The 24,775-nt window shown below is 36.6% G+C and overlaps 1 protein-coding gene across 3 annotated transcripts in view; it reads right to left on the bottom strand.

Annotated features, from left to right (window-relative positions):
• ABCB1 (ATP binding cassette subfamily B member 1) overlaps nucleotides 1-24,775 on the bottom strand; it is a 124,168-nt gene that overhangs the window by 40,402 nt on the left and 58,991 nt on the right. Inside the window, exons 8-18 of one of the 3 annotated variants that reach the window (XM_016192053.2) lie at nucleotides 22,349-22,473; nucleotides 13,249-13,420; nucleotides 10,409-10,522; nucleotides 9,254-9,364; nucleotides 8,870-8,995; nucleotides 8,568-8,771; nucleotides 7,843-8,013; nucleotides 5,377-5,538; nucleotides 3,129-3,305; nucleotides 1,941-2,087; nucleotides 800-907 (exon numbers count right to left, since the gene is read on the bottom strand). In XM_016192053.2, the coding sequence (XP_016047539.1) occupies nucleotides 800-907; nucleotides 1,941-2,087; nucleotides 3,129-3,305; nucleotides 5,377-5,538; nucleotides 7,843-8,013; nucleotides 8,568-8,771; nucleotides 8,870-8,995; nucleotides 9,254-9,364; nucleotides 10,409-10,522; nucleotides 13,249-13,420; nucleotides 22,349-22,473 (1,617 nt within the window). The remainder of the gene's footprint in view (nucleotides 1-799; nucleotides 908-1,940; nucleotides 2,088-3,128; nucleotides 3,306-5,376; nucleotides 5,539-7,842; nucleotides 8,014-8,567; nucleotides 8,772-8,869; nucleotides 8,996-9,253; nucleotides 9,365-10,408; nucleotides 10,523-13,248; nucleotides 13,421-22,348; nucleotides 22,474-24,775) is intronic. The other 2 variants (XM_060196297.1, XM_060196298.1) reach the window with 2 other exon arrangements.

Here is a 24,775-nt window from a genome sequence, read left to right as displayed (position 1 = left end):
AAGTAAGTAAAATATTAAATGAAGTAAAATGTCATTGTGCAGCCATGATGGACCACTTCTGGGGTGGTAGGACAACAAAATCCTCATCTCAGTGAGTGTGAGGATACAGAAAGCTCCTCTTGATTTCTGGAGCACTGAGAGAAGAAAGTTTACAGATAAGGAGTGCCACACAGCAGCATGAGAAAATACAGTGGAAATGACTACTGCTTGATGCATCAGGTGAGAAGCCCTACAGAATCAGAGAAGTGGAGGTCAACTATATGCTGACATCCCAAGTGGCATGTTAGACATTACTGAGACAGTGAAGAGAAATACATGTAGGGGTTAGGTGGTAGTGTACCCAGTTGAGTGCACATTACCACGATCCTGTACTGGGTTCAAGCCCCTGGTTCCCACCTGCAAGGAAGAAGGTTCACAAATAGTGAAGCAGTACTGCAGGTGTTTCCCTTTCTCTTGCTCTCCCCCTCCTTTCTCATTTTCTCTCTGTTCTATCAAATAAAAGACATAAAGGAAATAAGGTTGCTGGGAGTGGTGGAATCATCATGCAGACATGGAGGTCTACTGATAAAAATGGCGTCAAAAGAAAAGAAGAGGAAAGAAAAGAAAACCATGCAAAGGGCACAAATGAAGAAAAGAATCACTTCTTCTCAGTGGTCCTGATGAAGGCGAATAGCCAGGATGGACTAGGTAACTACAGGTCAGATGGAGTCAAGGACCCCTCTGCTAGCATGAAGTAGAAAAGCATATGATGTCCACATATTCAGGTGACAATGAGTAAAGTGAAAGTGTAGGCACTTACCTGAAGGAAAAATGTAATAAAAGAAATAATTCCAAGGACTAGAAACAATAGTGAAAACATGTTACTATTCTGTCGTTTTGTCTCTGGGTCTTCATTTCTGGTAAAAACCTGTTTAGAAAATATTTAGAGTTTTAGTTTAGTCACTGACAAAGACATTCTGGATCTGATCTATTTCCTATTTAGAACTATATTCAGGAGTCAAGAGAACTTTAGTATAAAGGAGAGCAGGGCTAGCTTCCTTAATGACAGACTTTAAAGATAAATGTACTCTGCCTTCATTAGAAGTCAAGAATGAGTCTGTTATGTGTAAATCAATCGTCTTTTTTTTCTTTTTTTTAATATTTATTTATTCCCTTTTGTTGTCCCTGTTTTATTGTTGAAATCGTCATTGCCGGACAGGACAGAGAGAAATGGAGAGAGGAGGGGAAGACACAGAGGGGGAGAGAAAGACAGACACCTGCAGAACCACTTCATCGCCTGTGAAGCGACTCCCCTGCAGGTGGGGAGCTGGGGGCCTGAACCAGGATCCCTATGCCAGTCCTGCCTTGCGCCACATGCGCTCAACCCACTGAGCCACTACCAGACTCCCAATCCCCTTTTTTTCTGCTTATACTTTCTTTCTTGGAGCACTGAGTCATTTAAGTGCCACACCACTATGTAAAGTAACAGTGAAAATAAATAGTTTTCTTTGGTGGGAAACTTTAGTGTGACAATTCATTGTTTATAGTGAAGATATTTCACACCGTCCTAAGTTATCTAGGGAAAAATCTGATTTTCTGTTGAGTTATCTTAAATTAATCTGACAAACATGTGTGAACTCTTTGCATACTGGTGATAGGACTATATGACATTTTCCTCAGAATCCAACAATGGCAGCCATCATCAGAGCCCTGACGACATTCATTGACTACATTATGGATTTGGTCACCAGGACTCCTAGTTAGAAACCAACTGGACAGGAAAAAAGATTTGAAAAACTAGCTTATCATAAGTCATACATCTATTCTTACATCTTTAAATTGTTTAATTTTAAGTAAAGGGATATACATATGTTTTGTAGCTTATGTTATACACATAGAAGTCACAGTTCATTCTTTAGTCAGGATTCACAAGCAAATCCCCAAAAGATACAAATACTTACACCTATAATTCTTGAAAATATTACTGAAAACGCTGGTTGCATGCCTCCATTTATAATGGCACTAAATATGCCAACCACAAAATAAGGCCACTCTGTTATATTCAGCTTCAGAATCCTCCAAAAGGACACTGGAGGTACATTTTTATCCTGGTAAGACAAAATAGTTTAAGGCCTTAGTTAAAAAAAATACTAAGCTGATATAATGATGTACACTTCTTCCCTTGCACATATTTCATAAATGAGTATATCTTATTTATATTCCCTTTATTAGTTGATAGCTGTTTAGCTATAAAAATTTTAACATCATTAATATTGCCTTTTAAAAAAGACTTCTAATTAATTAACTAATTAATCATTACTATTTTTTTAACCAGAGTACTAATCATCTCTAGCTTGTAGTGTTGAACCTAGGACTTCAGATCCACAGGTATAAGAGTCTCTTTGCATAACCATTATGCTATGCACTCCTGCCCCAATATTGCCTCTTTATATTTCAAGAAATAAATGATGTTTCCACAAACATTTAACTCTTACCTGACATTTAGAGCACAGCAAGAATAGTTAGAAGTAGAGATAAAAAGAATAGTAATGTTTATAGTTGAAGATCCATGATAATCTGTTTCTACATTAATGTCTATTTCTAAAATTTTTGCTCTAAAAATTCTCTTTAGTAAATTAGAAACTTTACCTAAAATGCTGAGATTTTGGTTTGTGAAACATTTTGGGCAACAAGACATATGAGTTTTGGTTAACCCTTTCTTGCTCCCCCTCTTATCCTACTCCTAGCCCTCCAAAGTTGAGGAGCTACAACAGCAAGAGGCTTTTAATTTACATTTTTAATTATTTATTTATTTTCTTTTTGTTGTGCCCTTGTTTTTATTGTTGTTGTAGTTATTGTTGTTGTTATTGATGTCATCATCATTGGATAGAACAGAGAGAAATGGAGAGGACGGGAAGACAGAGGGGGGAGAGAAAGATAGACACCTGCAGACCGGCTTTACCACCTGTGAAGTGACTCCCCTGCAGGTGGGGAGCCATGGGGCTTTAATTTACATTTTAACTAATATGATGGACATTCCACAGAGGCAATGTAAAACAATAGTATCAATGTGATATATAGTGTGTGTATAAATACATATATGTGAATATATATGCATTGAAGTTATAACTCTATATCCCCCTTCATACCAAGTCCTCTGGTGTACTAAGCTTTGTATCTTGGCCTTGTGGTGCTTTGACACTTTTGCGAGTTGATTTTCTTCTTATTAGACTAGATCCTGATTCATTTGGAGACATTTCTAAGACATCAGTTTCACTTTTAGATTCATCAGTTGCACTTCCTAATTCAATTTCATTTCCTTTTGTCTAAAATAAAGAAGAAATATGCATAAGATGGTCAGGTTAACCAAAGAATATTAACTACTGAACATCAATGAAAACACTATTTTAAATAGCTACAGGAGAAATTGGTATTTCTTTTGTGCTAAAATAACATATTGTATATTTCATCTAGTTATCTTTTTACATTTTTTTTTTGCTCAATAACATATGCTTTGCACTTGTAATGTCATTAGAAAAATGATGCAATACACAATGTAAATCAAATATGTTGTTTAAAGTTTAGCTGTCAGGCTCAGGCAAAATTAGTAAAGTCATAGGCCCTTTAGAATATACCTAAAATAGGGAGTCGGGCTGTAGTGCAGCGGGTTAAGCGCAGGTGGCGCAAAGCACAAGGACCGGCATAAGGATCCCAGTTTGAACCCTGGGAGTCGCTTCACAGGCGGTGAAGCAGGTCGTCAGGTGTCTATCTTTCTCTCCTCCTCTCTGTCTTCCCCTCCTCTCTCCATTTCTCTCTGTCCTATCCAACCTCCTCTCTGTCTTCCCCTCCTCTCTCCATTTCTCTCTGTCCTATCCAACAACGACAACAACAATAATAGCTACACAATAAAACAATAAGGGCAACAAAAGGGAATAAATAAATTAAATAAATATTTTTAAAAAAGAATATACCTAAAATAGATTTCCTAGCTTTTTTCAATGTGAAGACCCCAAATCTCACTTGCTAAATTCTTACCTTTAGGTTTCTGATTATTAAACAATCTGTTCTCCTTTTTATCTTAATGCTTTTCAGCCACCAAGTTGCAGGCACTACCATGACACCAACCTGACTTCCCTGGGCAGAGGACCCTACTAATATGTCCTGGAACCCCACATCCCCAAAGCCCTACTCCACTAGGAAAAGACAGAAACAAGCTGGGGGTACGGATCAACTGGTCAATGCCCGTGTACAGTGGAGAAGCAATTACAGAAGCCAGAACTTCCACCTTCTGCACCACATAAAGACCATGCTCCCAGAGGGATAATGTATAGGGAACCTGGGGCTGGGTAGTGACGCACCTAGTTGAGTGCACATGTTATAATGTGCAAGGACCCAGGTTCAAGCCCCTTATCCCCACTTGCAGGAGGAAAGCTTTTTAAGTGTTAAGGCAGTGCTGCAAGTGTCTCTCTGTCTCTCTATCGGCCCCCTCCCCTCTCACTTTCTGGCTGTCTCTACCCAATAAATAAATAAAGATAATTTAAAAAAAAAGAATAGGGATCCTTCCAATGGAGCAGATGGGATATGGAACTCTGGTGGTGGGAACTGTATGGAATTGGGCCCTTCTAATCCCACAATCTTATTGATCATTATTAAATATCTAATAAAAATGAAAAATATCTGAGGGAAAAGCATATGAAGATGAAGCAAAACATGGATGGAACTGAAAGATATCACGCTACATGAAATAAGAACAAATGCTGAGTGATCTCATTCATAGGTATAATTTAAATACAGTAAAGGAAAACACAGAGTCTAGTCCATCAGGCCCAGGAATTCACAAGGGAAAAGTGGGAAGGAATTGAAAAGGGATATAGGCCCAGTGCCCTATGGTGTAGGGAGATGACAATTTGTGGTGAGCGCTGAACCTGTCTTAGTGAGATGTAAAACTCACTGATGTGCACCCCTGTCACAACAACAGCCTGGTAAATCAGCATATGCTTAATAAAATAAATATTTAAAAATATGAGAGCAATGAACTTTATTTATGTTATATATTTAGCCTAGTGTGTCCAATATATTGACATATCTACTGATAATGCATTTTACGTTTATACCTCAGCTCAGATTGTTCAAGTGCTTAATAGACAAATGTAGATTACTGGTAGCTACTAAAGTAAAAAGTTCAACTTTAATCTCTTTGAAGCCTTTATTTTTCTCTAATTGGTCTTCATTTCCCCTCCTTGAAAAAGGAGAGTCAGAAATTCTCAGCTGATGCTGAATCCACCAAGTACTTTACCCACTTTAAGTGATTATTAAGTCGAGTAACACATAGCACTAAACACAGCAAAATCAGTTCATAGCTTAGGTACTTTAGAAAATTCTGGAATTAAACTATACCTGCATTGTGACAAGTTTAAAATAAATGCCTTTCTTCTGCATGAGTTCATCATGATTCCCTTGCTCTACAATGACTCCGTTTTCAAATCCAGCAATGACATCAGCATTACGAACTGTAGACAAACGATGAGCTATCACAATGGTGGTCCGACCTTTACTAGCCTAAAAATAGAAACATTTGGATCTTGAATACAGGAATAATCATAGCAAAAAATCATTTGCTTAATGTATTTCAATTCTTTATATATTGTAAAACTGTCAAGCTATATAAAGAACTCTCCAACTTCAGTATAGACAACTGATGGTTCAAAATGTTTTATTATAGTACATATAAGCATAGATAGGACATTAAATGTTAATATCACCTTAGAGTCAATATTTTTAGCATTTATCATTCTCAGTTTATAGAAATATTCAGGGCTTTATACAATGCCAAAACTCTAGAACCCAGGCATTATGCCCTCAGTAGACACAGGCCAGTGTGCCACACTGATACATGAGTGAGTGATTCTAGGAATTACAATGCACTATCTCACTAGAGCATCTGCATAATTAAAGCAGGTAATTGTGAAGCAACAAACTCCAGAATTCAGCATCACATTGATCTAAATTCAAATCTTATAAATTCTAGGACTTTTTAACCCAAAGCTGTGTTCAATTTATTCACATATAAAATCTAAGTAATAACAGTACTTATTTTTAGAGTTTTTGTGATGACCAAATAATATAATGTCCATGTAGCACTGTAATGAATATACAGTATCATATAAATGATACCTATTTCTAAGTGAAGCATAGTGAAAAACATGCATGCTATAATTTTTATTTTAATATTAAAATAATAAACAGAACTTGTCTAAGATTTCTATGGTTTATAAATATATCAATTTTTTCACTTATAAATTTGCTTACAATTTTTCCACTTTATATTTCTTTGTGAGAAGTAACAATCAAATTATCAAACTAACAGTAATGACAATATGAAAGAAGAAAAAATATTTGCAAAAATTATATGGCAGGAAATAGAAAACTGAGGTGAGAATGAATCAGTTCTTTGATTTATTTTTTTTATAAGAAAATCAAATGTAGTTCCACTTCCAACCACCCCACAATGTATATTATAAAAAAAAAAGTTACTTCGTTTCATTGTATCACCCCCCCCAGGGGTTGATTGTCTTTCATTCCTTTTATTTCAGACACACACTGTGTGATAAACAGAGAGAAAGGAAGAAAAAACAGCATCAGTGGAACTCCTATGTGATCTTGGGGCTTGAACCAAGTCTTCTGCATGGTAAGTCATGTGTCTTATTGTATGAGCTATCTTCCAGCCTCCAGTAAAAAAGTATTTTTAAATGAAGTTTAAAAATTACACTGTTTATAATTTCACACATAGTTCCATTGTATAATTATAAGAAACACAGATATAAAGAACAATAAGAAAGCACAGATGTGAAATTACAGATAAGAAAGGTGAACAGGGGTAAGCAGTGACAAACTCATTCGTTTCTATTTTGTTTCAAAGAATTTTCAGTAGCTTGCTTTTTCCTTCCTCAACAACCTATTAAGCATACTGACAGGATGTTAAAAGGAACAGACAGTACTGTTTGTTAGTAGAATGGGAGAGACTTGGAACAAATGAGTCCATCTTTGAATTCTACCTTGATATTTCAACTTAGCACTTTTGGGTAAAATTCTGCCAAACTCCTAGCAGAACTAGCCTGGTTACCATATATGACAGAGACTACAAACATAGTGCAATGCACAGAGTAGCCATTCAAACCCAATTTGATGAATAAATCACAATGACTCTCAAAAACTGCAGGACACTAGGTAGGTTTCTAGCATTAACAATTCTGTCCCTCTTATCCTTAGGATAAGTGGTTTCTCATATCCTGTAGAGTCTTCAAGATATATCTAATAAATATCTTGGAAATGAAGGCTAAACCTTCAGACTAGGCTGGAGAGATAGCATAACAGTGATGCTATGCAAGATTTTCATGCCTAAAACTCCAAGGTCTCAAATTCAATCCCTGGCACCACAGCAGGCCAGAACTGACCAGTACTCTGGCAAAAAACAAAACAAAATACCTCAGATTATGTTTGCTTCCAATTGACAAAAATAAAAATCCACAAAACAGTGTTAACTTTAAAGAGGTCTTCAACATTATGAGGAAGACAAATTTTTCAAGTTAGAAATTATCTCTGTTTTAAAATTTTGGGGATTTTTTTTTTTGGTATTTTTCAAAGATCAATTATTTATTTCTACTTAAACTATAACAAAGGGGTAAACAGAAATTAAACAGACCTAAAGAAGCAAGAAGCATGATGTTATTTTATTTAGTAACTGTAGGAATCACTAAACAAGTGATCAGAAATATCATACTCTTTTATAAGCACAGTATTAACACAAATTAATAGTAGGCTATACTACATAAAGTAGATCACTTTGAACTGAGGCTCACAGACCTTATCCAGGGCCACCTGAACCACTGCTTCACTTTCCGTGTCCAAAGCTGATGTTGCTTCATCCAGCAGGAGGATCTTGGGGTTGCGAACTAGGGCTCTTGCAATGGCAATTCTCTGTTTCTGTCCCCCACTCAGCTGAGCCCCTCTTTCCCCAACCAGGGTGTCAAATTTCTACAATAGAAAAAAAAAAAGGAGGATTTAGCAAAAGCACAAGCTCTTTCAATACACATTTTAACAGGGGAAGTAATTTCATAAATACTCCAAGTCTCACAGGCAATATAGTCCAGTTCCTTAAAACCCTTAGCAATAATAAACTGCAATTAAAAAATTATCTACTAAGTGCGCATGGCGCAAAGTGCAAGGACCCACGTAAGGATCCCGGTTCAAGACCCTGGCTCCCCACCTGCAGGGGCGTCACTTCACAGGCGGTGAAGCAGGTCTGCAGGTGTCTACTTTCTCTCCCCCCCTTTGTCTTCCCCTCCTCTCTCCATTTCTCTCTGTTCTATTTAACAACAATGACATCAATGACAATACCAATAATAACTACAACAACAATGAAAAACAACAAGAGCAACAGAAGGGAAAATAAATAAATAATCTACTAAGTCTTATAATGCTAATGAATCTTGATTTTGAGTTGCCTTCTAATTTGTAGGCATTCCCAAACTTCCTATGCAATATGAATAACATTCTGTTCTTTGACATGACAAAGATAAAAGACTTACATTGGGCAGTTTCATGATAAAGTCATATGCATTGGCTTCCTTGACAGCTTTCTCAATTTCATCCATAGTGACATTTTCACAGCCATAGCGAATATTCTCAGCTATTGTAGTAGCAAACAGCACAGGTTCCTGACTCACCACGCCAATAATTTCCCGCAGATACCTGACATTTATGGTCCGAATGTCCTGCCCATCAACACTGACCTAAAACAAAAAGTACCTTTTCACACCTTGCATATCAGAATGGTCTGAAATGCTAACTGCTCATTGCTACAACCTGCGTTTAACCTGAATTATCTCACCGTGCCCTCACTGGGGTCATAGAGCCTCTGCATCAGCTGGACCGTTGTGCTTTTCCCACATCCACTGTTCCCAACCAGGGCCACTGTCTGTCCGTTCTGAACCTTCAGGTTGAGGCCCTTTAAGATCTACCAACATGAATAAGAAATAAATTTAAATGCAAGCCACAGATACTGGGGGTTTAAATATATACATACCATTTATTAGATCCAATAGTAATATCTACATCTAATTGGCATAGCAAAATATAATATTATAAAGACATATAATATTAAATATACATTTCATATGATAGTATTGATAATATTTCATTAAAGAAAAATAACTGAAATCTCTGAATTTCTTCATCTAATACATTGCTAAATTATTGATTAATTGTCAAGTACCTTGACTTCTTTACGAGATGGGTAACTAAAGTGAACATTTCTGAATTCCAAGTTTCCCTTAATAGTATCTGGTTTGTGTCCACTTTTCGAATAGCTATCAATGCTCGGTTTCTAAAACAGAATAAATTTTAGAAGATTACTTTTAATGTTATTTTTGGCTAATTGAATAAAACAATAAAGAAACAATTCCCCCCCCCCTTTAGTGTTGTGGGGGTGAGCATCCATGTTTTATAATACAATTGTGGACACACAGTTAAAACCTCTCATATCACCATAATAGGTGTCTAGAACACACTTTCTCTCCCAGTTTATGGCCTTTAAGAAATAATTCTTTGGGGAGGGGGAAGACAGCACAATGGTTATGCAAAGAGATTCTCATGCCTGAGGCTCCAAAATCCTAGGTTCAGTCCTCTGTACTACCATAAGCCAGAGCTGGTCAGTACTCTGGAGAAGGGAAAGGAAGGGGAGGGCAGAAATGGAAACAGTTCTGTTTGTTTGTTTGTTTGTTTATTGCCACTAAGGTTATTGCTGTGGCTTGGAGCCTGCATTAAAAATTCACTACTCCTGGGAGTCGGGCTGTAGCGCAGCGGGTTAAGCGCAGGTGGCGCTAAGCTCAAGGACTGGCGTCAGGATCCCGGTTCGAGCCCCCGGCTCCCCACCTGCAGGCAGGTCCCTTCACAGGCGGTGAAGCAGGTCTGCAGGTGTCTGTCTTTCTCTCCCCCTCTCTGTCTTCCCCTCCTCTCTCCATTTCTCTCTGTCCTATCCAACAACGACGACAACAATAATAACTACAACAATAAAACAACAAGGGCAACAAAAGGGAATAAATAAATAAATAAATAAATTTAAAAAAAAAAAAAAATTCACTACTCCTAGTGGCCACATTTTCTCCCCCCACTTTATTTTTATTTGATAAGACAGAAATTGAGAGAGGGAGATGGGATAGAGAGGGAGAGAGAAAGATAAGATACCTACAGATTCTGCTTCACTGTTCATGAAGCATCCCCACTGCAGGTGGGGAGCAGGGGTTTAAACCCTGGTCCTTGTGCATGGTAATATATGCACTCAACTGAGTGCCACCCCTAAGAAATAATTCTTAACAACAACAAAAAAAAACCTATCAGGTAGATTAAGAGATTACTACACCAGACTTACATTATCAATTATCTTGAAGATTTCAAAAGCTGCTCCTCTTGCATTTGCAAATGCTTCAATGCTTGGAGATGCCTGTCCAATACTAAAAGCCCCAATTAACACAGAAAAGAAGACCTAAGATATGTGATAGAAAAACAAGCTATTTAGTTATTTTCTTTATGCTTTTTTTTCTAACATGGATAATCAAATATTTAAATGATAAGGGAACGTATGAATACTGGATGTTAAATATATTTTAAAGTTTGAGTACTTTTTGGGACTATGAATCTAGGTCAGTGATAGCCTTACATGTAGGAGGCCTAGGATTCAAACCTATGGTGTATGTTTTAACGTATTTTTTCAATTTACAGTGCAGAATTAGTCTTACTTTCCCAGTGAAACAGTGATAGAAATTCTAGATTATATTCATTCAATTGCAAAAAAAAAAAAAAAAAAAAAGGTCTAGATCATCAGCAGGCTCTAATGGAAACAAACATAAAGATCAGATGAATCAGGTTCAAATCCTGGATAAAGTACTAACTGGCTGTAGAACTTCAGGAGTACTAAAGTCTCTGGATTTTAAATTCTTCGCCTATAAAAATAAGATTCACTGTTCCCTCTAGAAAATTTAGTGTTGTTTGTTGTGTTTGAAAGAAATAGTATCTATCAAAATATTCTGTAAATTATAAGGAACACAAATCTAAGACACTGTTCTTTACCAGGGTTTTTTTTTTTTTTCAGTTTTTTGATGCCCAAGTGGATTTTTGATTTTGCTCAATTCCGTTTCTCAGCTATAAAGACCTGACATTCTCTTCCGAGTTAAGGAGTACTGATGCCACTAATTCACTTCCTTCTAAGCCACACAGAAATTGTATTATTCAACAGTTTGCATAGACTGGACTAAATAAATAAATGAATATGATTCCATATTCATTTATTTAATCCTTACAATAAACTATAAATCTAGTAATTCCTGTCATTTCTACTTGATAAAAAAGAGTTAATAGAGACTTGAAAAATCTAGATCCAATCACCATAAATAGCATAACTGAAATTCAAACTCAACCTAATAACAAATTTTATGAATACATTTGTAAGGTCAACTTGCATTAAGTGAACATGGTATTTAAAAGTTCTTTTACAGGGAGTCGGGCGGTGGCACAGTGGGTTAAGCGCACGTGGCGCAAAGAGCAGGGACCGGCGTAAGGATCCCGGTTCGAGCCCCAGGCTCTCCACCTGCAGGGGAGTCGCTTCACGGGCGGTGAAGCAGGTCTGCAGGTGTCTATCTTTCTCTCCCCTCTCTCTCTGTCTTCCCCTCCTCTCTCCATTTCTCTCTGTCCTATCCAACAACAGAGCAACGTCAACAATGGCAATGATAACCGCAACGAGGCTGCCACAACTAGGGCAACAAAAAGGGGGAAAAATGGCCTCCAGGAGCGGTGGATTCATGGTGCAGGCACCGAGCCCAGCAATAACCCTGGAGGAAAAAAAAAAAAGTTCTTTTATAAATCACAAATAGGTAGAACACATCTCTTATCACAACCTAAACCTCACTCACAACATCACTAGCCCAGTAAAATCTTTTAGTAATATATGTACATATATATATACACATACATACATACATACATACATACATACATACATACATATATATTATACATACACACAATGACACATTGAGGGCTGCAGTGGCATACGGGGTTAAGTCCACATAATAGAAAGCCCAAGGACCCACACAAGTATTCCGGTTCAAGCCCTGGCTTCCCACTTGCAGGGGGGTCAATTCACAACCAGTGCAGTAGATCTACAAGTGTCTACCTTTCTCTTCCCTCTTTATCTTCCCCTCTTTTCTCAATTTCTCTCTGTCCTATCCATAAAATGGAAAAAATGGTTGCCAGAAGCAGTAGATTCGTAGTGCTGACACTGAGCACCAGCAGTAACCCTGGAGGCAAAAAAATGTATTATTATTATTATTATTAGGGATTTGTGCCCATTCTGAAACATGGGTACAATTTCTCAGCTCCCCATGATGACAAAACACTCTCACCCTCAACTTAGGTCCTTTTCCACCATCATGCACCACAGCCTCAAAGGGCCCCCCACCCCAGACCCCCCGTCCTTCTCCACAGAATCTTTTGCTCTGGTGTAGTTTCATATGTTTTGGGTGAGGAAACTTTGAAAAACAAAACAAAACTAAAAGACACAATTATTGAATCCAAATTACAAATCTGGTCCTAGGAAAGGAAACTGCTTGAAAGGACTCAATCTTATGCTTGGCTTATATGAACAGAAATGAATGAATCTAATAGTATGTACTTCATTAGGTCAACATACTGATTGAACTTAACTTGCCTTTAATTAAAAGAGCATGACATCAAATAACAAGTTTTTGGTACTTAAATAAAAGATTGTAAGCAATGTACCTCCAGATACAATATTAGTTTAGAAAGAAAAACATTTTATGCTTTTGCAAATTTGTGAGGTAAATGAGCTGTTATCAAAAAGCCTTTAAAGAGAAGTTAAAATGTATATTTTTCTATTATTGTAAATAGGACTTTAAAAAATAAAAATGAAGTGCTTAATATAGTCTGGCATAAAAAAACTCAATGAAAAAAATATATGCTATAGAAGCAGGTAATATTCATATAATTTAGTTTTTAAGATAAATTGTGCAAATTATATACAAGATTAATAAAGTGTTTAATAATACATTTTGTTTCCCTTCCACTTTTTAATCTTGTATATCGCTGTACTATTAAATAGTTTTTCAAAATACTGCCTTTTACAATCAAGCCAACATACTTAAACTTCACTGATATTTAAAATAATCATTTGTTTCTTGATATAGCATTACTTACAGTGAGTACTTCTCCAATTGAATACTCTCCTGAGAGGACCAAAGTTGTACCATACCAGAAAGCCAGAGCATACGATGCATAGATCAACAAGAAAGCAGCACCCATTGAAATGTTGGCTGTGATGGCTTTCTTTATCCCAATTCTTTTAGCTTCTTCCAAATTTTCATTGTATCTGGGAGAAATAACAAAACTTATTTTAGTATTATTTAAAATTTTTTTATCATCTTTATTTATTTATTGGATATAGACTGCCAGAAACTGAGAGGGAAGGAAGTGGTAGAGAGGGAGAGAGAGAGACAGAAAAAACGCCTGCAACACTGCTTCACCACTCGTAAAGCTTTCTCCCTGCAGGCAGGGACTGGGAGCTTGAACCCAGGTCTTTGAACATTATGACATGGGCACTCAACCAGAAGTGCCACCACCTGGCCCCACAAAAACATATTTTATGAACTTACAAATTATATGAAATAAGTCAACATAACATGATGGTTATTGTATACTTAAGAATGTTCCCAAGTCTGTAGTGTTTTACAAGTTTTTTTTTCCTTTTTATTCATACTGACCCTATGATATTAGTCCTATTTTATTTTTTTCTTATAGTAGGGAAAACTGAGCTTTATACAGCTTAAGTACTTTGTGGGGGATTCTTCTAAAAGCTTCTCACTTGATCTTATTAAGTAAAATAATGATTTATAAACTTACAGAACTTGCATATTTCATTCACAAAAGTACTGTTTTCCTTTAAAAATCTTCCTGAATTTTAAATTCATTATAAAGATAAAATGCTAGGAAGAGTTCAAAATAAGCCCTTTCGTTTTCTAAATTTCTGAGAGCTTTAGAAACAAATTTCTCCACATCGAATCTCCCTGGAAATACAAAACATTTCACTGAGAGAGTATGTATTCTGAAATTTTTTGAGAGCTATGGATTGTGTTCAAATACCTGTTACATGTAAATAAATGGTACACTTAATTTTACTCCATAGGTATTTATTTTTAAAAACCACTGAATTGCAAAAAAATATTTGGCTTTAAAATATATAATACTATATCACTCTGATTTAGTGTCCCCATCATTAGCATTTCTACACTTTATTTAACTCCCTTAAAGTTCTGGTTGTCAGGGCTTCCCATTGTTTGACACATCACAGCTTCTCACTGCTGGAGTAGGAGCCTCTGGCCTGGTAGACTGAACCAGCCAAGGTCTTCCAACTACCTCACAGGTTAAGAAAATAAAAATCCTAGCATATATGTGACTCACAACCTTTTCACAGCACAAAAATCTGTCCTATATTTCAAACTTGGAGAACACGCATCTATACTTCTTAGCACAAATACAAGGAATTACACAAAAGAAGACAAAAGCAATCAAGCAAGCAAGCCAGCACAAAACAAAACAAAAATGTTGGACTCTACTGACATATTTTTCCTCACCAAGTCTAACAACTCAAATTTTTTTCATTTATTTATTTTTATTATTTTTTTATTTATTTACAAAATGGAACTATTGATAAGACCATAGCATAAGAAGGGTACAATTCCCACCACCACAACTCTGTATCCAATCCCTTCCCTCGATAGCTTTCCTATTATTTATCCTTCTGAAGTATGGACCCAGGATCAACTCAAAATGTATTTCCCTAGCTGTGACCATGGAATGTGAACTCAGACTGACAGGGACTCAGAGGTTACTTAGGCTCATATGTTAAATATGAATAGATATTAGCCTAAGATTAGGTCAGTGGGGTTTATAGTTGGGAGCTATTCTCTGCCTTAATCCAGCTCTCTAGTATTATTCTCAACTCTGACACCATCTTTCCAGACAATACTTTTAGCCGACCTGTATGTTAAGCTATCAGGCTCAGGCAAAATTACCAAATTCATGGGGCCTCTTGAAACATACCTAAATTAATAGATTTCCTGGCTGCTTCCTACTTTAGTTCCATCTGCTCTACTCTTATCATTAGGTTCTTAATAATTAAGCAATTTGTTCTGTTTTATCTTCCTGATTTTCAGCCACCAAGTTTCAGATGGTACCATGATACCATCCTGACATCCCTGGAAGACTACCTTACCAGTATGTCCTGGAACCTCACTTCTCCAGTGCCCTGTCTCATCAGGGAAAGATAGAAACAGGCTGGGAGTATAGATCAACCTGCCAATGTCTGTATTCAGCAGAGAAGCAATTACATAAGGTAGACATTTCACCTTCTGTAAATCATTTAAAAAATTTTGTATATACTTCCAGAGGAATAAAGAATAGGGAACCTTCCAATGGAGGGGATGGGATATGGAACTCTGGTATTGGGAATTATATTGAATTGTACCCCTCTTATCCTACAATCTTGTTAATCATTCTTAAATCACTAATAAAAAAGAAAAGAAAATCCTTATTCTCTGAGTGAGGTACACGAAGAAAAAAGAAAAATTATTTCCCAAATGATAATTCAAGTATTTTTGAACCTTCAAAGACAGTTGATTTCTGATATAAAAGTTAAAAGAGATGATGTCTGTGATGCAGAATACAGACTTTTGTGCTTAAGGGGAGACAGTGAGATAATCTAATTGAGTCCAGATTTTAAGAAAAAGAATTTCTTAAAACAGAGAGCCAACGTAAAATAACTACAGAAGTAGGATAGATTGTAATTGAGACATATCTGTCTTAGTCATTTTACTCACAACTCTCCACAAAATGTACAACATTGTACTGCAGGAAGTAGATCATTATTATTTAAATGAAATAAATTACATTAGTCCATATAGAATTTCAAATCTAAGGTCTTATATCCATAAGACATGACTATATGAGCATGGTAATAAATTGTGTTGATTTTTCTTGGCCAGTTCTGTTAGTATGTATAACAGAGTTTGAGCCCTCCATTCTTTATTGTTTTAATTATAATTGTCACTGCCAGAATTTCATTGTTCCAAGTCAACTTTTTTTTTCAAATACAAATGACAAAGGGAAAGACACCACAGCACCAGAGTGGTGGTGGGGGGGGGGGGTCTGGGCTTGGGGGCTGGGTTCAAACCTGAGTTAGTTGTGAAAAAGACAAAGTACAGGCACTGTGTAGATGCGCTATCTTGCAGGTCCTTGCCTTTTTTTTTTTTTTCCTTAATGTGGAGTCAGGAATGAATACAGACAGGGCTTTGTGCAAGTGTGATACAAAGTCACCTCCTCTGTCCAATTATTATTCTATGTTTTAGATAGAGGGGAAAAGGAAAAGAGGAAGGGAAGTAAGAGAAGAAAAGGGGAAGATTGAGACAAACAAGATATTGCTCCATCATCCATGGAGTTGCCTTGGTGCTGTTTATGGTGCTCCCTTATGGTACTAAAGATCAAATCTATAACATCATCATGCTCTACATGATGTATGTACTTCCTGAACATTTCCCAGGCACCCATGACCTTTCAGACACTATCATTTTATCAGCTACAAAAAGAGACAAATGAAATTTATATGACCAATGTGCTAATGACCAATTTATTTTTTTTTATTTTTGACAAATGGATGACTTTATTGAGAAGGACAGGATTGATGTTTGCCTCAAACCATCCAGAAAAAAACAGCACACATACTTAAGCAATACTTTGGCTTAAAAATTATTCATAATGTAAATGCTATATGCTCTTTAAGGAATCAAATGGGACAAAATGTATATGTGTATATATATATATATATATATATATAGAGAGAGAGAGAGAGAGAGAGAGAGAGAGAGAGAGAGAAAGAGAGAGAGGGAGAGAAGAAACCATATAACACAAGCTTGCATAGATGAATTAATGTAGATGTATAATTGGCACTAATGACCAATTTAAACAGAGCTTTATAATGATAAAATAGTAACAAAGAGGGAGTCTGGCGGTAGCGATTCAGGTTAAGTGCACGTGGTGCAAAGTGCAAGGACCTGCATAAGAATCCCAGTTCGAACCCCCGGCTCCCCACCTGCAGGGGAGTCACTTCACAGGCGGTGAAGCAGGTCTGCAGATGTCTGTCTTTCTCGCCCCCTCTTTCTTCCCCTCCTCTCTCCATTTCTTTCCGTCCTATCCAATAACAATGACATCAATCACAACAACTGTAGTAACTACAACAATAAAGCAAGAACAACAAAGGGAATAAATAAATATTAAAAAAAATAGTAACAAAGAACTAGAGTTCCTCCCTACAAAAACAGTAAATGTCTAACTTGCCAGTTGTAATCACTGAACAAAAACTAATTTTGAGACACATGTTTAAATGGTATATATATATATATATATATATATATATATATATATATATATTATAATATATATCCCACTTTACTATTTTATCTTAGATGAAGGGTACTACTAGGCATAAATTGCACCTGATTACATGTAAGGAACTTTAACTCATGACTCACATCCTGTTATTTCCTTTACTTCAGCTCTTGTTTACTGAGATTTATGCAGAAATCATTTCACTGATATGTTGTTGTCCCATGAAGCCAGAATAAACATTAACATAGGAAGCAGCAACAGCAAGGAAAAAGTAATTAGATGCCAGAAAAAATAAGAACTGGGTAACAAGAGGGAAATCATAAGCAATACTCCTTTTAAATAGGCTTTTTGATTAACATTTTAATAAATTGTCACAAAATCAGATACTTAGTTAATTCATTAACTAAGAATTTTTATGACATCATCTTATTTTATTTATTTTAAATATTTATTTATTGATTGGATGGAGATAGCCAGAAATTGAGAGGAAGGGGGAGATAGAGAGACAGAGAGACACCTGCAGCACTGCTTTGCCACTGGTTTCTCCCCTGCAGGTGGGGGCAGAGGGCTGGAACCTCGGTCCTTGAGCACTGTAACATGTGCGCTCAGCCAGGTGCATCACCACCTGGCCCCTCATCTGATTTTAAATAATGAAGTCAAACGTTCCAAAATATAGTCATTCTCACCTTAACTCACCTTGTGAAAACTTTTGTTAATGATTTACATATCTTGAAGTTTGATCCCTAGAACAGCTTACAGGAGCTATTTATAGGTATGAGTTGATGAATCAGAAGATAATGAATTTTAGACAGGATTATTCTTAAATATAAATGAAATTATGATGCAAAATATTCATCAATGATGTGACTAGCTACTTAAAACAGCAAGAAACAATTTTAGTTAGACAAATGATAATCAATAAGACAGAAGAGAAAGTATCATTTTTACACTAAAGAAAACAAAACTACCCTAAACCATTGAATAAAATTTATCTAAAATTTTAATTGTTTCCATTCTCTGAAAGCCGGTTTCCTCCTGCGTCTGCTAATTTGAAAAGAAAGCCATATTCAAGCCACTAAAAGTTAGTGTGGAAGCAGAGAATGGTAGGGAAAGAACTAGAAAGAGAATTATATTATTGTTTTTGATCTGTAAAAAGATTTAATTAATCCTGCTTCAAAATATATCATAAATATAAGTATTTCTTACCCTCTCCTATTTACAGTCTGTATGAGTAGTGAAGTAGGGCTGCAGGTTTCTCTGTCTCTCTCCCTATCTCCCCTTCCTCTCTCAATTTCTTTCTTTTTTAAATTTTTTTTATTTTCCCTTTTGTTGCCCTTGTTGTTTAACATTGTTGTGATTATTATAGTTGTTGTTATTGATGGCATTATTGTTGAATAGGACAGAGAGAAATGGAGAGAGGAGAGGAAGACAGAATGGGGTCACCTGCAGACCTGCTTCACCGTTTGTGAAGTGACTCCCCTGCAGGTGGGGAGCCGGGGTTCGAACCGGGATCCTTATGTGAGTCCTTGCACTTTGCGCCACATGCGCTTAACCCACTGCACCACCACCCGACTCCTCCTCTCTTAATTTCTAACTGTCTCTATCCAATAAATAACTAAAGATAATACAAAAAAATTAAAAGCAATATATTTGAGGTTCAACTGTTCTTAGATTTTTCTCTTGTTACATACTCATATCGTAGTACATGATCTCATATAATCAACTTAAACATTTCTATACATAAATTTTTTTTGCAGTTTTTCTTTATTTTTTTTTCCCTGCCAGACACCTGAGTGGTACTACTGGACTAGAACTTGTTTTTAATGTGAAACCATCATTTCTGGGGAGAGAGAGAGCTCGCCAATGCATAAGGCAGTAGTATAAATTCAGATCTTAACTGTACATCAAAGTCAGACCTGAGATTTTGATTACTGTGAAGAGGTATTTTTCTCTAACACCAAAGCTAGGTACATAAAGATAAGCTTTGTTCATCTCCCTATGCTGAAGGGCATTATATTTCTTGTCTAACTTTCATTGACAAAAAAAGAATCTTTTGAAATTTTTTAAAAATTTTATTTATTTATTATTAGATAGAGACAGAGAGAAATTGAGAGGAGGAGATAGAGAGAGAGAGACAGAGAGACACCTGCAGCCCCACTTCACTACTTGTGAAGCTTTCCTCCTGCAGATGGGGACCAGGGGCTTGAACCTGGATCCTAGTGCACTGTAATGTGAGCACTCAACCAGGTGCACCACTGCCTGGCCCCAAAAAGAAAAGAATCCTTAAGTTTAAAATATTATTATCAGGAAGGACTTTTCTGAATAGTATCTCTAAGTAGTACACCTAAGAGTCTTAGTACTTTTTTTTCTGAATAGTATTTACCTCCCACTTACATATTAGATAGTTTGCTTATTTGTGGCTATTTATATCCTTTCTTTTCCCATGCCAGAATTTCAGCTCCATTAAGAGCAGGAACTGTATTTGACCAAGTGTTTGCCTGAACATGACACAAAGTTTCTCATTTTATTGGGGACAAAAAAACCCTAACGGGAGTCCCAGAAGATGGCGGACTGAGAAGCTGCTAGCAGCGTGAGCTCTGATCACATCTTCTGGAAACGGTTCCAGATGCCACCAGGATGACGGCCAGGCTTCCCTGGATTGAAGACCCCACCAATGTGTCCTGGAGCTCAGCTTCCCCAGAGACACACCTCACTAGGGAAAGAGAGAGGCAGACTGGGAGTATGGACCGACCAGTCAATGCCCATGTTCAGCGGGGAAGCAATTACAGAAGCCAGACCTTCTACCTTCTGCAACCCTCAATGACCCTGGGTCCATGCTCCCAGAGGGCTAGAGAATGGGAAAGCTATCATGGGAGGGGGTGGGTTATGGAGATTGGGTGTTGGGAATTGTGTGGAGTTGTACCACTCCTACCTTATGTTTTTGTTCATTAATCCTTTCTTAAATAAAAAATTTAAAAAAAAAACCCTAACAACAACAAAACTGGTTAAATATATAAATAAATATTATGGTCAATGTTAAGCAAAAAAAAAAAAAAAACCCTAACAAAAATCAAAATAAAACAGACATCACTTTCTTTTGAAGTATAGCACTCAACTACCATAAATTATTGTCAGAGGACATCTTTGTGGGTATGAATTATAGTATGTAAAAGTGATACATGCATTCTGCTTAAAGAATAATTATACATAACTGTATATGTGTACAACCCAATAAAAACTGTTGCGGTCAAGAAACAGAAGACTGCTAGGACACTAGAAGCCTTGTCTACATGTCCTACTCTCATTATACAACGTGCCATCTCCCAGAGGTAACCATTATTCTGAGTCATAAAATTCTTTTTTTTTTTGGTAACTTTAGCAAACAATTTAAAACCTCCCTGACAACATACTTTAGCTTTTCCTAATTTCGAATATATATTCATACTATCAAAATACTTTTATAGGGGGTCTGGGCGGTAGCATACTGGGTTAAGCCAACATAGTGCAAAGCACAAGGACCCATGCAAGGATTCTGGTTGGAGCAACTGGCTCCCCACCTGCAGGGGGGGTCGCAGTGAAGCAGGTCTGTAGGTGTCTTCTTCTCTGTCCCCTCTCTTCACTCAATACCTCTCTATCCTATCCACTTAAAAAAAAAATAGAAAAAATGGCCTCTAAGAGCAGCAGATTTGTAGTGCTGTCACAGAGCCCTAGCAATAAACCCGCCTGCCAAAAAAAAAAAAAAGCCTCTTATAATATTACTTAATATGTATTTAATTTTAAATTAAACCTGATGCTGCTTAGGAAAAAAAATGGAACTAATGAACATTGTAAATCTCTATCTATATTCTCAGAAATCTAATACAAAAAAAATTAGTCCAAAGGAAAAAGAGTTTCAGTTCTTGTGCACACTTTTATGTTTATATATATATATTTTATTTTTTATTTGTTTTTCCTTTTGTTGCCCTTGTTTTTTATTGTTGTTGTAGTTATTGTTATTATTGATGTCTTCATTGTTGGATAGGACAGAGAGAAATGGAGAGAGGAGGGGAAGACAGAGAGGGGGAGAGAAAGAGAGACACCTGCAGACCTGCTTTACCGCCTGTGAAGCGACTCCCCTGCAGGTGGGGTCCCACTGGCTGAACCAGGATCTTTATGTGGGTCCTTGTGCTTTGTGCCAGGTGCACTTAACCCACTGCACTACTGCCCGACCCCCTGTTTATGTTTGTATATAATCAGTCTGAGTAGGGACCTTAGCAAAAGAGAAAAGGAAACACAGATCAAATTTTCTGATAGATCTGACACAAAGTACTCATTCTGTCTTAGAGAGTCAAGACTAAACTTGAAGTGTCAATTTTATTTCAAATAACAGAATGACACTGAGAGGAACAGGTGGAGGCATGTGAATGATGGCGACAGTAAATAGACCTTTGGTGGTGAATGTAATGTAGCATACCCAGTTTTCAAAGTATTAAACTGCATAACTGAACTTACACAGTTTTGTGACCAATATTACCTCAACTAAAAAATAAGCACATAAACAGGTGTTAAAAAGCAATAAAGAGTTAACTTGATGGAATAAAAGACTGTTACCAGAAATATGTTTCATATGTTTCATCCATAAGACACTACTATGTATGCCACTATTTACCTAGAAAATACTTGAAATTAGCAGATATGAATTCAACTAGAATTACAACTTCTCAAAAGAGCAAATATTCTGTTATATTGCCACTACGGTATTTAAGCTTACATGCCTATTAAAGAATAGTCTTACAGTCAGTAATGTTAACCTGAAAGGCATATATAAGGACACAAAGAATTGAACATTTCTGTCACCTCCCCCTAAAAGAACTCAAACCTTGCAAGTTCTTTCTTTTGTCCTCCAAATGCAATCACAGTTCTAATTGCTGCTAAGACCTCTTCGGCTACTGCTCCAGCTTTGGCATATGCCAAGAGTTCTTTGTCAGTAAATGAAGAGAGTATCTGTTCAAAAACATAATTTTCAGGTCATTTAATATTTTTTAGAAAGTTCACCTTGTCTTTTGCAAAGTAAAAACAATTATTTATACAAATTCTACTTGCATGTGAAAATATTTTGGTCACAATATTCTATTTTTAGCATATATATGTACACATGTACATATATATTATTTATATAACTTCACGTAATAAAGGGGAAAGTTTTTTTCTCACTCAATACTTCATGGATCCTCCTCTGAATAAATTAAACCTGGAACTTTAGAGATTTTAAATTTCTGAAATGCAGATACTATATTTACAAACAGAGACAAAAAGTATGACATAAAGGAAATAAAGCAAATGCTCAACACAGTAGTTGTTAATGGTACTCTGATTTAGAAGTATCAATGTAGAAAGTCATAAGAATGCAGGGAAACAAAACATGTGTGGTGACAGGACTTCAGAGGTTTCACATGTCAGGACAAAAAGTGTTTCCCAGGGGACAGATGGTGGACCACACGGTTGAGCACAGATGTTATAAGAGTTCTTTCCTTTGCTGGTAGTATGCTGAAGCAAAACATTAAGTCATCAGGGATCTTTTTGTTGTATGGATATATGTAATGTCAATCTATTCCTTATTGATATAAATGCTTCAAATAGTCTTGATTTCCACAGTGCCTTCCCTTGTTGTGTGTGAAAATAAAAGGAGTCATGAATATACAGGGTGGGTAGGGGAAGTCAAATAAACATTTATGAACTGTGTTTTGTGCTATGACCTTATGATACATGTACTTATCTTCCTTGGTACACAAAACCATATCCCACAGATGCACAAAACTTTCCTGACCTTCCAAAGCAATTTTACAGGACTGTCCTGCCATACATGTGAGTCATTTACACGTACTCACTGTTATCCCTGAACAAATAAGTGTATGTAATATAAGCTTCAGTTATTTTTCTACACTCCTCTTGAAGCCCAATTCCACAATAATCATCCATATCAGAGGCATCCAAAATGGAAAGATCACCAGATTTTAAAAATTTCTGTATATATGTTATATTGTTTCAATTTATGGCTAATTAGTACCATATCAAATTCAGATTAAAAAATTATTTCTATATATTATATTGTTTCAATTTATGGCTAACATATCTAGTACCATACCAGATTCATCAAACTAGTAATTTTTTTCATCTATGATCGTCCATGATTGTAAGCATATAATGGAATACTAGGAGTTTATTAAGAAAATATATTTGTTAAAAGAAAAAAATATCTTTAGGTATATGAAAAAATAAAATTCCACTGTTAGACGAACATGACATAGTAAAATGGTGAGGTTGCCAGTAATACAGTCACCCATATAAAGAATGTGTTATGAACCTAGTTCTTATTTCATAACACTAATTTTTTTTGTTTTATTGTTGTTGTAGTTATTATTGTTGTTATTGATGTCATCGTGGACACAGGTGGGGAGCTGGAGGCTCGAACCAGGATCCTTATGCTGGTCCTTGCGCTTTATGTCACATGTGCTAATTTCTTAACAAAGCCTAATTAGTTTGAGGCATGTAGAATTTGTTCTTCCCTCCTTTCCTTTTTAAAAATGTAGCACCTGAGGTGGTTCACTTTCTAACAAAGTCCCAAAACCTAGATATACACCAGTTTCTGTGAGAGAGAGCATATGTTCACACGTATCCATAAACTACTGCAAAATATACACCTGAAAGCAGAAGTACAGTTTGCAGTGAGTGCCTCCCTAACACTTCCTCTCCACTATTCTAAGCTTTGGGTCCATGAGTGTTCAACAATTTGTTCGGCTTCGTATGTTAACTCTCTTTTCAGTCACCAGGTTCCAGATGCCATCAGGATGCTGGCCAGGCTTCCCTGGATTGAAGACCCCACCAATGTGTCCTGGAGCTCAGCTTCCCCAGAGACACACCTCACTAGGGAAAGAGAGAGGCAGACTGGGAGTATGGACCCACCAGTCAACACCCATGTTCAGCGGGGAAGCAATTACAGAAGCCAGACCTTCTACCTTCTGCAACCCTCAATGACCCTGGGTCCATGCTCCCAGAGGGATAGAGAATGGGAAAGCTATCCATGGGAGGGGGTGGGTTATGGAGATTGGGTGGCGGGAATTGTGTGGAGTTGTACTCCTCCTACCCTATGGTTTTGTTAATTAATCCTTTCTTTTTTTTTTTTTTTTTTTTTTTTTACTGTGATCCTTACGCTGGTCCTTGCGCTTCGTGCCACGTGCGCTTAACCCACTGAGCTACTGCCTGACTCCCAACACTGTGTTTTTTATTTATTTTTTATTTTTTTATT

The sequence above is a fragment of the Erinaceus europaeus genome, chromosome 8 (genome assembly GCF_950295315.1).
Source record: "Erinaceus europaeus chromosome 8, mEriEur2.1, whole genome shotgun sequence".
Lineage (NCBI taxonomy): Eukaryota > Metazoa > Chordata > Mammalia > Eulipotyphla > Erinaceidae > Erinaceus > Erinaceus europaeus.
The sequence above is the reverse complement of the archived record's forward strand: the minus strand, read 5'-3'. Positions and strand labels throughout refer to the sequence as shown.